At 48.0% G+C, this 14,081-nt stretch overlaps 1 protein-coding gene across 4 annotated transcripts in view; it reads left to right on the top strand.

Moving 5' to 3' along the window:
* IARS1 (isoleucyl-tRNA synthetase 1) overlaps positions 1-7,674 on the top strand; it is a 66,916-nt gene extending 59,242 nt beyond the window's left edge. For 3 of the 4 annotated variants that reach the window (XM_032397791.1, XM_032397792.1, XM_032397790.1), the window contains exons 32-34: positions 382-525; positions 1,130-1,282; positions 6,499-7,674. In XM_032397791.1, coding sequence (XP_032253682.1) covers positions 382-525; positions 1,130-1,282; positions 6,499-6,581 — 380 coding nt within the window. In that variant the 3' untranslated portion in view covers positions 6,582-7,674. The remainder of the gene's footprint in view (positions 1-381; positions 526-1,129; positions 1,283-6,498) is intronic. The other variant, XM_032397793.1, reaches the window with a different exon arrangement.
* Positions 7,675-14,081: the final 6,407 nt, after the last annotated feature.

The raw sequence follows: 14,081 nt of genomic DNA, 5'->3' as shown, positions 1-14,081 counted from the left end.
TGATCCGTTTTCTTCTGACTATAATTACCATGTTTTAGTATAAGGCTTCTTTTCACAGCGAAGTTTAGTGTTCTGACGTAGGAGATTTTAAGAGAATCTATAACATCAGGGAAAATACTAAAAGAAAAAACAATTTGCCATGTATTTTTGTTATTACTATTACGTGGTTTTGCAACATTCACATCTGCTATTTGCATGTCATTTAAGCCTCATTTTATACAGTAGGCGATGTGCGTTGATAAAGAGAAATTAAGTGGAAAGCATCACTGCAAAGATAAAGGATAGTTTAATAATTAAGGAGAAACAAGTGAATAACTTCAGCTCTGCACTATATACCCTGAAAGAGTGATTTGTCGTTGTTCTTTTTGTTGTTATTTCCAGAAATACGAAACCAGACTGACTTACTGAGTCTTAGTGGGAAAACACTTAGAGTGGGAGCGGGTTCTGCCCCCGCTGTGGTGGACGGCCCCAGCACTGCGCTCTGCCGCTACATCAACCTGCAGCTCCTGAACGCAGGCCCGCAAGGTGCGCCTCCCCCGGCCGCCAACACTGCGCCGGCGGCCGGCGAGTCATGGGGGGCTGGCGTCAGGGTTTCCTTTCACGGTCTGCCTCGGATGTGGTGCGTTAAGGTGCGCACTCCCATCTGCCCTGGAGAGCACACGCAGGCTTGCTTCTCTTGGTGTGTTTATGCGGAAACACCCTCCATCGGCAGAGTCAGGAGATGGGGTAAACTGGCACATAAACATTATTGTTAAATGAAGTGGAACTAAGTGCCGAGCCACTTAAATGTTTTTTGCCTTACTTTTTTTTCCTGGAAAGTGTTTTGAAATCTGTTGTACACATCTGTGCCTCGGTCAGCAGACTAGATGGATATTTATTTCTCCTTGATATATTGGGCCCTCCCTGTGCACAGCATGTGTTTACGGAGTATCTCTTCCCCAGCTGCGGGCCTTTATACCTGTTGGGATTTCCGTTTTCCCTGCCCCTTCCCCTCTGCAGACTGGATGCCCAACTCTCTGGGCCCTGCTGGCTCTTGGAGCCTCCACTCTGCACAGGGGCCGGCGGCCAGTGGGGCGCAGGGAGGGGGGTGCGCTCTCGGGACCTGACCCAGCGATGGTCTCTTCTGCAGAGTGTGTGAAGGGAACGGTGGGCACGCTCCTGCTGGAAAACCCACCTGGGCAGAACGGACTCACTCACCAGGGCCTTCTGTATGAGGCAGCCAAGGTGTTTGGCCTTCGCAGCAGGAAGCTCAAGCTGTTTCTGAACGAGACTCAGACACACGGTGAGGTGACAGATTGTGTCACATCTGCTTCATTTCTGGTTTTCTGGTGTCTTTTTTTTTTTTTTCCCCTTTCTCCAGAAATTTGCCATACTACAGTGTTAAATTAATTAAAAGGATGATTGCTTTTCACTTTTGAAAATAACCTTAAAAGTATATTGGTAAGCAATTAGAAACACATGCTTCTAGATAAATGAGCATCGTTTGCTGATTCTAAGATCATTCTCTTTCCCAAGGATCGAACGATGACAGTATTGTAAAACAGCAGCTCGTGGGAAGCTCGTAAGTGGCGTTGTGCTGCCGCCTCCACCGCGTGCAGGGCATGCCTGCAGGCTTTTTCTCAGCGAGTGCCCAAGAGCGGAGAGCCCTGTCACTCGGGAAGGGGACGGCGGCGGCCCCTGGCAGGGCTGGTGTGCCTCTCCCCAAACCCACTCTGGTCTCAGCGTCCCAGAGTTGCCGGCCCCATCAGCCCTGTTCTCTTCCTTCATCCCTGTCACACGCCAGGGCGCTCCCCATCGCGTGGCTGCTCCTGGAGCCCTTTCTCCAAACAGCTTCTCTGTGTGTGGCCATCCCTCCCGTCACCATAACTCAGACCTGTTTATTCATTCAGCCTTGCAGCCTGGGTGTGCTGGACGCTCTGACGGGATCTGGCACCTCAGTGCTGGTGAAAAAGTGCCCAAAGTTATGTCTTGTCTTTGGTTCTCTGCAGTTTGAATGTGCTATGCCCTGGTGTACGTGTTTTGGTAAAAGAGCTTCTTCACTCCGTCTCAGAACACCCACCTCTGTGCGCACACTGCCCGTCAGTCCCCAAGTGCGTCTCCTTCACCCGCTAGAGCCTTGGTGTGTGAACCTTCATCCCTGCCGCTCTGCTGCATCTGCCCCTAGTGTGAAGATCGCTGTGTCTCACCCTACAGTGGTTCTGTTGCCTTTCAAATGCCTTGTAGCTTTTTGTTGACAGTCTGACACGAGGTATTGGGGCACATGACCTGAGGTGAAAAGTTGGGGTGAGGCTGTAGGTCTGTCTGGCATCAGAGGTGTCCATGCTTCTGCGTCTTCTGGCTCTAACCCTGTTGTTGTGCTATAGGAGCCCACGGGGGATGGGACTTGTTCTGTAGCTGTGTGATTAGTGCTCAGTCTCCAGGGACCTGTGTCCCTGGGCCGTGACCCCAGCTTCTCTGTTTCTTCCTCTGGTGAGAGAGGGCCTGGCAGGGCTGGACCTGGTACATCCCTTCCTCCAGGCTGGTTAGGCCCTGGTTTAAAGTACTTACTAATCAGGAAGGACTTGTGCCATTTTGCTGGGATTTTTGTTCTGGAAGTCTTACACCTGTTTTCTCCCTCGTGTCCTCCTAAATTGCCTCCTCCTTGGGTGTCCACTTGATTTTTTTTTTTTTTTTTTTGTGGGCGCACTATCTCAATTCCCTTCTCACTTCCTTTTGTGTATTTCTCTTTTGCTATTTTCTTAGTGTTTACCACAGGGATTACAGTTAACATCCTAAATTAACAACGGTCTGATTTGAATCAATACCAATTTGACTTTAGTTTCAAAAACTCTGCCCCTGTTTGTATTCTTGTCGGGGAAACTGCTTCGTGTGTCCCAAAACATAAATTTTTAATTGTGCTTTATGTATTTGTCTTTTAAATCATCTAGAAAACAGAAAATAGTGTTATAAACCAGACATGCGGCATCAGGTGGCAGTTACCATCAGCGTCCTTGCTGCCCAGCCCAAGGCCCTCTGGCGGTGCTGGACACCCGGTGCTTTTGTTTATTCGGGATGTCTTCACTGCCCCTCAGCTCGGCCCTCATCAGCCAGATTTGGCCAGAAAAGCTCTTATTTTGTTCAGAATTGAAAGCTTGGGGTCTTCCCGGGACTTTTCTGTGTGTGCATCCTGCCCTGGGCATGCTTGCGGCTTTCTGAACCGCGCCGTCCTCAGCTTCCCCCCCGACTGTAAGCCCTCTGTCACATGATGCATCTGCGACCTTGCACCAGCAGCAGCTGTCGGCTTGTTGTTTGCCTGACAGTATTTCCCAGTGATGCCTGCGATTTTCCTCCCTGGCTGAGTTCCAGGTTCGGCAAAACGGAGACAAGCACCCTCTGCAGGCCCCCCAGGTGGCCTCCGGTCGGGTTAGGACACACACGGTGCCTTTGCTCTGTTCCTCCTGGGACAACGGGGTCCTTGGGCTGGGAGGGCTGGGCAGCCAAGCCCAAGTGGGACAACCACAGACCTTCCTACCACAAGTTGCCTTTTTCTTGATGTGGCATGCGCGTGGTTTCTGTGAACCTTTGGTTGTTTCTAGAATCCTGACGACAGCAGTTGATGATGTTTCTGTTGAAGCTCCGTGTAAAGGAGCATCTCTATTGTTGTTTGGGGATGCTGTCAACCCAAGCCCATTTCAACTCAGTGACTTGGGGCCACAGAGAGTGTTTGGACAGCACGAGGGCCAGAGCCTCATGGGGCTGTGTCCTCTCTGTCCCTGGCCCACAGCAAGGCTGAGTGAGGCAGGTTCTCCATAGGGTTTGCTGAGGCTGACCAGACAGATTGTCATAAGCCGGGGCTATGAGACCACCAAGTGTCTTCTCGGTTCTGGAGGCCAGAGGCCAGGTGTCAGCAGGGCGGTGTCCTCTTTGGAGGCTCCAGGGCAGAATCTGGTCTTTGCCTCTTCCCACTTCTGGTGGTTCCAGGCGTCCTGAACTTGTAACCCCATCACCCCGGCCTCAGCCTCTGTGGTCACAGCCAGTTCCTGGGAAATAGAACATGGGCATATCTTCTGGAAGGCCATGACTCAGACCCACTGCATTCTCTTAACTGTCTTCTCGGTGGTGAGGGATCTGTTTGAAATGCACTCTTGCTGTGGGTTCCTTATTTGAGGCCCCAGCATTTGTGGGGAGGACGGTTCACTGGACTTCCCAGTCTGTAGACCCCAGGGTTTTTCTTGTCTCACTTTGATAACCTTTAGTGCCAAAGCTTTAGGCCACCAGGACCGACAGAAAACCGAAATGTTCAGGTACATCTTGGGATTCATGGTTTTTGGCCTAGAGATTTCCCTCATTTTCTTCCCTTGCTCAGCTTTTTTTTTATGTTTCCTATTACACTTTACAATTCTCTGCTCCGTTGTTAGACTCAAGCCTCCATTGTACCCGGGTTCCTCTCTAACCAGACACAACTCTGTGCCTCCACTTTGCTCTCAGAGGCTCCCTGTGTCTGCAGCCCTCGCTGGCTTAGGGCCCCATCCTCTGCCGAAGCGGCCAGTCCACCTCTACCAGAGCTGTCTCCGGTGTGTTCCTCCCTTGATGGTGTCCCTGCTCAGAGTCCCCACGGCTCACCATTAGCTAATGCTTCAGAATCATCGCTGGACGCACAAGATCCTGCCTGTTTGGGCCCTTGTCTGCCTCCAGTGATGTCCACAGGCTGTCCTCCCATCAGCAGGCTCCTTTCACTTTGCCTCCAATATACTTGGCTCTTCTGTCTTGTTCTGCGTGGGTGAAACTTACCTCCGCTTTCTTATCCCCCACGTGCGCTGGTTCCCAGGGGCAGCCGAGCCGTGGACATGAAGAGGCATCGTTGTCTCTGGTTCTGTGTTCGTGCAGGCACCTGGCCGACACTGACCAGGGCACAACCACGTTTGTGAGATTCTGCCCGTGGCTCACAAAGCAGGCCTTGCTTGTGGTCCCAATGTGACCTCTCCGTGCCCTGAGACCTCAAAGGCTCAATGGTCTGATCCCCGAGAAGCCTGGGGCTCTTTCCAGCCCAGTGTCTCTGTCCAGCCTCATTTTCATTGTTTCTCCTCTCAATGTTGTCTTTTGTAAAATAGTACTAATTCGGTACATTAGAAGGATCACATAATGGCTTCCTGCTTGTTTCATGAGATGCTCAGTATCATCTCCAGGCCCTGTAGTTATCTACAAGAGAGGCAGCTTCAGGAGCAATGTCGTATTCCTGCTGGGACGAGAGCTCTTTGTAGAGAATGTTGGTCCCTCCCTTTGAATTCAGGTCTGCTCGAAGGAAAATGCCTCCCCAGTGGGCAAAGAGCACTTTAAGGTTTTCTTTTCTCTCTTTTTGGGTTTTTATCTATTCAGTGTGTTTTGAAGATTTTACTTTTTTTGAGAGAGGGAGAGCGTGAGCATGAGGGTCACAGGGAGAGGGAAAAGCAGACTGCACTGAGCAGGGAGCCTGACTGGGGGCTCGATCCCAGGACCCTAATATCATGACCCGAGCCGAAGGCAGACGCTTAACCCACTGAACCACCCAGGTGCCCTCTATTCAGTGTGTTTTAATCAGTTACATTTGTTTTATACTTTTAGATGCTCAGCGTATCTGTCATTGGCTGTACCAGCTCCCATATTCTGACACGAGCCTTCAGTTTTGGTAACTCTGTGTTCTGGCCTCGTAAGATGTTACGGCTTATCATGGCCTCATACTTCCCCAGACCCAAACACGGCGATTCCTCCTGCCGTAGGGAGTTAATATTTAGAGACCACGATGGTTCTCTGTGGGCCTATGAAACACCTGTTTGGGGCATGGTATGCAGATGCCTGGGCCAGCACGCAGGGCTAGTTAGGGTGAGGGGCATTCCTCCAGGTCTGCCCAAGACTTCGCCCAAACTGTAGGGAGTTAGGCGCCTTTGACAAACTCAGGGAAGAGGCCACACAAGACCACTGTCACTTCTGCCAACTGTAAGTTCAGTGGGTTTCCCAAAATCACCCTCAGGTTTGATAATTTGCTAGCAGGATTTACAGAACTCACTGGAAACTACTGAACTTAGGTTATAGGAAAAGGTACAGAGGACCAAATCTGGGAGGGGTCCAGACATGGGGCTTCCAGTTGCCCTCTCCCAAGGAGTCGTGGGCAGTGTGCTGCCGACCTGGGAAGCTCCCCAAGCCTGGGCGGTCCAGAGTTTGCAGTGCGGCTTCATTACCTGGCACAGCTGGTTCATTGGCCACCCGGCTGCACTGTCGGGCGTACTACGCGACTGAAAGCTTCTGCCCTAAGTCACGTGAGTCACCTCATTAGCAGAAACTATGAGGGGTATTCAGGGCCCACCATAAACAAAACACTCCCATCACTCACGAAGTCCCAAGGGTCTAGAGGGTCCCCTAGGAGATGGGACAAAGACCAGACTCCTTAGGGTGAGGCCAGATCCTATACACAGTCAACAGTTTTTAAATATTCATACAGAACAGGTCGAACATTTTTTTTTTTTTTTGATCTTCCCATTCTAGAAATTACGGAAGAAATCCCCATGAAGACTTTGAACATGAAGACTGTGTATGTTTCTGTATTACCGACAACGGCAGACTTCTAACATCCGTCCCCCATGTGGCGGAGTCGGCCTTCCCCTGGCACGTGCCTGTCCCCCCACACACACATGGAAGATGTTCCCTTCTGGGGCACGTATGATTTGCTGCTTTGGGTCCACAACTGAAATGGGGATGATTCCTCAGGTGACTTGGCACCTCACAGTCATACTTACACGTAACCTGAACTCCCGCGCAGCCACAGGGAGGGCAGGCTGCACCTCTGCTCACTTCTGCACTTGCACAACGTGGAAGTGATTTCAGTGGCAGATTTATAGATCATTCTGTGGCCTTTTAAAACTTGTTTGAGATGTCCTGAAGAAATGTGTTAAATATTTCTGCTACCTGGATTTTCCTGGGTAATTTGATGGAATATTTTAAGTTTCAGTAAATTAGAATAAATAAATTTTCTCTCAGATAATAAATGTGTTAGAAGTAACTTACTTTCCCATAGTCGAATGAAACTTGAAATGTGTAATCTTTAAAGAACACAAAAACTTCATAGTGACTTCTTTCTTAAGACAGTGGGCTAAACATCTAATTTCACTTCTTCCCAAAATCCTGTGTGTCAAAGAGGCAGATGCCAAGACAAAATCAGCTGCAGGAGTTTATTGGGGGAAACACAATGAGCGGTAAAGGGAGGGGGCAGGCCCGTGTGGACAGAGAAGAGGAAGGAGGGAGGGTTGATTAGAAAAAGCCCAGCCTGCAGGGCAACCTGGGAACGTCCTGGTCAGGCTGGGCTTCCTCGTGGAAAAAGTCGAGGTGGGCCGACATGACCTGGCTTCGCCCGCCCGCCTTGGTCTGTCCGTGGCTGGGTGCCGCCGGGGGACAGGGTAGCTGCAGCACAGACGCCTCGGTCGGTCTAAGGAAGGGCCCTGGCAGGAGGCTGTCCACCAACTATGCTCCTGTGTCAGGATCTCCTGGAAGGGAACGGAATGGTGCGTCTCTGGCTGCTACAATTAATGCATTTCAACTCCACAAAGTTGAAGGGAAAAAAAAAAAAGAACAGGTGTTGGTCAGGATCAGAGAAATTGGAACACCTGTGCACTGTTGGTGAGAATGTAAAATGTGGTCGCTGTGGAAAACGGTATGGAGGTTCCTCAAAAAATGAAAAGTGATCTGGCAACCTGGATCTATACCCCAAAGAACTGAAGCCCGGATCTCGAAGAGATTCGGCACACCCAGCCTCACCGCAGCGTTATTTATCTAGTATATACGCACAGTTGACCAGTAGTCTCTGAAGAGAAGGATGCAACTTGGGGACACTGCACCGAGTGAAACAAGCACAGAGAGAGAAGTGTTCCAGGATCCCACGTCTGTGAGGTCCCCAGAGGAATCCAGCAACCTCGGCTGCAGCAGGGTGGGGAAGGGGGACTTGTTCAGTGGAACGGTTTCTGTTTTGCAAGATTAAGAAGTTCTAGAGGTCTTTTCACAACTGTGAATATAGTTAACACTACTAAACGGTTCCGTAAAAGTGGTTAAGGTGGTAAATGTTAGGTATCTGTTACCACAATTTTGAGGTATATTTAATGTCAAAGGGACAGAAGCCAGCCTGAAAGAGCTCCCACTGCCCAAAGCTGGAACAATTTGAGCAAAAAAATAATTTTGTATTGGATTAAAATCCAAAGTATAAAATAAATTTCCATGAGTCCATACTGGTATCAATGACTGAGAGAGATGTAACAAACAACTCTGTAGATACTCCCCCTCGAGGTGGTGCACCCTAAGTCCCCACTCCTTAGGAGTGGGCGGTGCTTGGCGACCTACTTCCCACGTGACAGAAGTTAGCATCAGCCACCGTAGTGTATGCTTTCCGTATCATGAGAATGGCTCTGCGGCCCCCAGTCTAGCCATGAGGAAAATCTCAGACAAACCCACACTGAGAGACATTCCACACAGTACCTGACTCCAGACTGTCAAGGTCATCACAAACAAGGAATGTCTGAGAAACTATCACAGACCAGAGGGTTAGAGCTGCAACATGAGGTTTGAGGAACAATTCAGTTCATAACAAGGTCATGGATCCACAGACTCAATATTGACAATTCTCCCCAATTGATATATAGATTCAAGGTAATCTCAAATCAAAATTCCAGCAGAATATTATGCTAAGTGAAATAGACAAATTCAAATATTATATGATTTCACTCATATGTGGAATTTAAGAAAAAGCAAGCAAATGGGGAAAAAAAAAAGACAAACCAAAAAACACTTTTTTTTTAAGATTTTATTTATTTATTTGACAGAGAGAGAGAGAGAGAGAGAGAGACAGCTAGAGAGGGAACACAAGCAGGGGGAGCGGGAGAGGGAGAAGCAGTCTCCCGGCTGAGCAGGGAGCCCGATGTGGGGCTCGATCCCAGGACCCTGGGATCATGACCTGAGCCGAAGGCAGACGCTTAACGACTGAGCCACCCAGGCGCCCCAAGAAACAGACTCTTAACTACAGAGAACACACTGTCACCAGAGGGGAGGGCAGTGGGGGGTGGAGGGAAGTAGGTAATGGGGATGAAGGCGTGCACCTTCGTGATGAGCAGCACCAAGTGATGTATGGAAGTGATGAATCAGAATATTGTACACCTGAAACTAATATTACACTGTGTTAACTACTGGAATTTAAAATAAAGTTTCTTTTAAATCCCAGCAGGATTTTTTTCATAGACATTAACAGGCTAATTTAAAAATTATATGGATGGGGTGCTTGGGTGACTCAGTCGGTTGAGCGTCTGCCTTCAGCTCAGGTCATGATCTCAGGGTCCTGGGATTGAGCTCCACGTGGAGCTCCCTGCTCAGGGGGAGTCTGCTTCTCCCTCTCCCTCTGTGCTCTCTCTCTCTCGTAAAGAAATAAAATCTTAACATAAAATAAAATAAAAATAATATGGAAATGCAAAGGATTTAAAAGCCAAATAAACTTTCAAAGAGAACTAAAAAGTTGGAGGACTTAATCTGATAATAAGACTTCTAAAACTATAATAATTAAGGCTATGGAATCAGCATAAAGATAATAAACAGATCATCAGGACAGAGTAGAGAATCCAGAAACAGACCTACACACATATTTTCAACTGATTTTTTTTAAATGATGCCAAAGACATCAATGGGAAAAGGATAATCTTTTCCCCAAAATGGTATTGGAACAAGTAGATGGTCATAGACATTTACATAGAACTTCAACCTATATCTCTCCATATGCAAAAATTAACTCAAAATATAACAGATACGTGTATTTTACCACAGTAAATGTATGTTAACAGAGAACTAAATGTAACAGCTAAAATTGATCCATTTTCTGTAAGGAAACAGGAGAAAATCTTGGTGACCTGGTGGGATAAGTAGAATACCTCCCCAAAAATACCTACACCTTAATCCCTGGAACCTACAAATATAGTAGATGCTAAAGAAACTTTGCAGATATAATTAAGGTTATAGGCTTTATGATTAAAGAGATTATCCTGATTTGGGAGGTGGGGGGGCAATCTAATCACAGGAGCCTTTAAAAGCAGAGAATTTCACTGGAGGCCAGAGAAATTGGCAGGGGTAAGCGATTCCAAGCAAGGATCTGCTGTGCCTTTGTTGGCTGTCTGAGGTGGGGGCCCAGTGCGAGATGGGGCGAGGCCTCTAGGGGCTTCGGTCGCCCCAGATGGCAGCCCCCAAGGAAATGGGCCACAGTCCTACAGCAGGAAGGAGCCGGAACTGGCCAGTACTCTGGCCAGCCTTAGAAACGGTTCTTCCCGGGAACTCTGCCTCATTAAGAGCCAAGCTAGTGGACACCTCAGTCTGGGCCCTTGTGAGACTCAGCAAAGGAATCGTCCAAGCACATCAGACATCAGCTGTGAAGTAGTAAGCTTGTGTCGTCCTAGGCTGCTTCGTTTGTGATAATTTATTACAGTAGCAATAGGAGACTAATACACGGTGGTCGAGGCAAATCTTTCTCAAATAGGTCTCAGAAAGCACAAATTGGGGTGCCTGGGTGGATCAGTCGGTTAAGCGTCGAATTCTTGATTTCGGCGGGTCATGATCTCAGGGTCCTGGGATCAAGCCCCACATTGGGCTCCCTGCTCAGCAAGGAGTCTGCTTGAGATTCTGTCTCCCTCTGTCTCTTCCCCTCCCCTGCTTGCTCTCCCTCTCTCGCTCTCAAATGAAGATAAAATCTTAAAACACACACACACACACACACACAAACTACACAAGAAAATATAAATAAATCAGGCTTGAAAATTAAAGACTGGGGCGCCTGGCTGGCTCAGTCGTTAAGCATCTGCATTCGGCTCAGGTCATGATCCCAGGGTCCTGGGATCGAGCCCCGCATCGGGCTCCCTGCTCGGCGGGAAGCCTGCTTCTCCCTCTCCCACTCCTGCTGCTTGTGTTCCTTCTCTCGCTGTGTCTCTCTCTGTCAAATAAATAAAATCTTTTAAAAAAAAATTAAAGACTTAAAAAATCAAAAACTTGTTCTTCAAAAGGTGTTGTATATATAAAAAGGCAATTCACAGACTGATAAAATATTTGCAAAACATCTAGACTTGTATCTTATATAAAGAGCCCTTAGAACTCACTAATAAGACAACCCAGTTTATTTATTTTTTTTTTTTAAAGATTTTATTTATTTATTTGAGAGAGCGAGAATGAGAGACAGAGAGCATGAGAGGGAGGAGGGTCAGAGGGAGAAGCAGACTCCCTGCCGAGCAGGGAGCCCGATGCGGGACTCGATCCTGGGACTCCAGGATCATGACCTGAGCAGAAGGCAGTCGCTTAACCAACTGAGCGCCCCAACCCAGTTTTTTTAATTTGGCAAAAGATCTGAACAGACATTTCACCACAGAAGGTGCACAAATGGTATCAGGCACATGAGTGATGCTCAGCGTCGTCAGTCATTAGGGAAATGGGAAATTAAAGCCACAGTGAGAATCGTCATGTACCCACAAGAACGGCTAGAAGTTAGAAGTCTGCCCGCATGGTGTGTGGGTAAGGATGTGCTGCTGTTGATCACGTGAAACGGGACCACTGATTTGGAAAACAGTCCAGCAGGTGTTTTAAGCTGAACAGACCTCAGGTCCATACTAGATGGCACAGACCTGTTTCTACTTGCTCCTCTGAGTCAGAACCACTATAAACCATGGGCATAACTAAAGACAACCAAAGGAGAAGTCTGGGAAGTGGTTAAGAGGAAGGCGAAATGGTTTGGAGCCCCATGGCTGGAAAAACACGGCGATGGGTGTCATAAACCCAAAACCATCTTTCTGCAGTCTCAGCTCCTTTAGCAAGGAATACTCCCCATTTCTCTCCAGGAGTCCTTCTCTTCTTTTATAGTGGGTAGATGTTCTTATCCTCAAACAGTGGGGACATTTGCTAGGATTTTGCTGCTGGACATGTCTGTGTCTTTGGTGGGAGAACCCGAGGAACTGGAAGAAGGCTTTTTCAGGGACCTGATGCTCTATGTGGACATTTGAGTTGTTGCTTACTACTGCTCAGTGAGACTGACTCCTTGAGGAACAAGCATAATCGACTACGATTTAATCTTTCTTTGTGGCTCCAAAGGTCACCCCTTCATATTGACTGTAGACCAAACAGCAAGTTTCTTTGAAGGCTTGTCTTCTTTCTGTTCTTGTCCTCCTTCCTTTTGACCTAATAGAACTAGGAACATCTATATGACTCTACCCATTATTCTAGTGATTTTAATTTTTTTTAATTTTTAAAATTGTTTGAAGATTTTATTTGAGGGAGGGAGGGAGGGAAAGAGAGAAAGAGAAAGAGAGAGTACATGAACAGGGGGAAGGGCAGAGGGAGAGGGAGAAGCAGACTCCCCACTGAGCAGGGAGCCCAACACAAGACTCAATTCCAGGACCCTGGGATCATGACCTGAGCCGAAGTCAGATGCTTAACTGACTGAGCCACCCAGGTGCCACAAGACATCTTTTTTCTGTAACCCTTTCTACTTTCTAAATTTTGTTGGTGTGCCTGTGTATTTGTGTGTTTTACCATGCGTGTATCATTCAAAAAGATAAATTAATTTAAAATATTTGGCTAATCTAATGGGTTGCTCTAATGGTAGCCCTAACTGCACTTTTCCCCAACAATATCCTATTATTCTTTAACACTGATTATTTTGCACATAAGCCATAATAAAATCCCCAGGACACTCTCCCCAACCCTACCTCTGACATCCAGAGTGGTTTTTAAAAGTGAAACAGATCTGTTCACTCCCCTGCTTTAAAACCCTCCAGTGGCTTCCCACAGTCCCACTCAACCCTGTCGCCATCTTCCTCACTGCACTTACTACGGAAGATCACCTTCCTCATCTGTTTGTATTTACACATACTGCCTGTCACCCACACCATAACATGGTATCTTTACCTGGATAACTGGATGTTCGTACACACAGGTGCGCAGTAATTCCTGAATAAAGGAGTCTGAGTAAAGGAATGCAAGGAAGACATATTTCTGTTTAGTGGCCTAAGCGAAGCTACCATACAGCCTCCAACTCAGACACAGCTCATAGTTCATTGAGCCATCCACAGAAGAATTAATGTGATCAAATTATCAGAAATTAATTCATATAAAAGTTGACACCTCAATTCAGTAAAAACGCGGATGACATTACAATCATCCCGTGTGAAGAAGAAAATAAAATTACGAAGAGAAAATATAACTTAATAGCTAACATCTGTTAAGCAATTAGTCTGCGCCATACTCGTGTATTAACCCACTCAATTCTCTCAGTGGAGACGCAGAGAGCGCTGAAGAAACTTGCCCAGGGTCACCACGGTACTAAATGGTGGAGCCAAGAGCTAAAAATTCAGGAGGCATCTTGAATGGTTACACAAAATGCTTAAATTCTACACCAAAAAGAGATTATTTTATTGAGTGTAAATTAAAAGTAACTTTTTAAAAATTCATAGGGCAGTGATTATGAGACTGCAGACTATTTAAAGGGAGACATAACTTAGCACCAAGCACAAGAGTGGTACACTACTATCAACTATTAAAATTTCCACCTGTGATCAGGATACCACGAGGTCTCTACCAACTGAGCCCTGAGAGTGACCACCCCCGAGTCCGCCACTGACCTCACCAGATCCTCCTCACTAAACTTCAGACCCCAATTACTCAGCCACGGACCAACGTTACCAGCCCACAGAGCCCGCGTCCCTGGCCCGACGGTCACGCCGCCAGCGAGCACACAGCCTCGCGTGACGGTCCCCACGTCGGACCCCTAAACCTCAGGATCACAGCCATCCTCACTGGGCCCACGGGCGCGAACGCTGACCTCGCGAGTGTCGCATCACTAACTGGGGCACTGACCCACGAACCCAGCCATCACTGACCAACCACTCCAACTCTCTGGTCGCAGGCTTCTGGGATCGCGGAGACAGGGGCAACCGCAAAAACGCCCTTCTAGAGCGACTTCCGCCCGCGGAACAGGCCCCGCCGCCGGGACTACGGAGGCCGCGAGGCGGGGCGGCGCCCGCCAGCGGAACTACGGAGGCCGCGAGGCGGGGCCAGCGGAACTACGG

Source organism: Phoca vitulina, unplaced genomic scaffold, assembly GCF_004348235.1.
Source record: "Phoca vitulina isolate PV1807 unplaced genomic scaffold, GSC_HSeal_1.0 scaffold104, whole genome shotgun sequence".
NCBI classification, from domain to species: domain Eukaryota; kingdom Metazoa; phylum Chordata; class Mammalia; order Carnivora; family Phocidae; genus Phoca; species Phoca vitulina.
The sequence above is the reverse complement of the archived record's forward strand: the minus strand, read 5'-3'. Positions and strand labels throughout refer to the sequence as shown.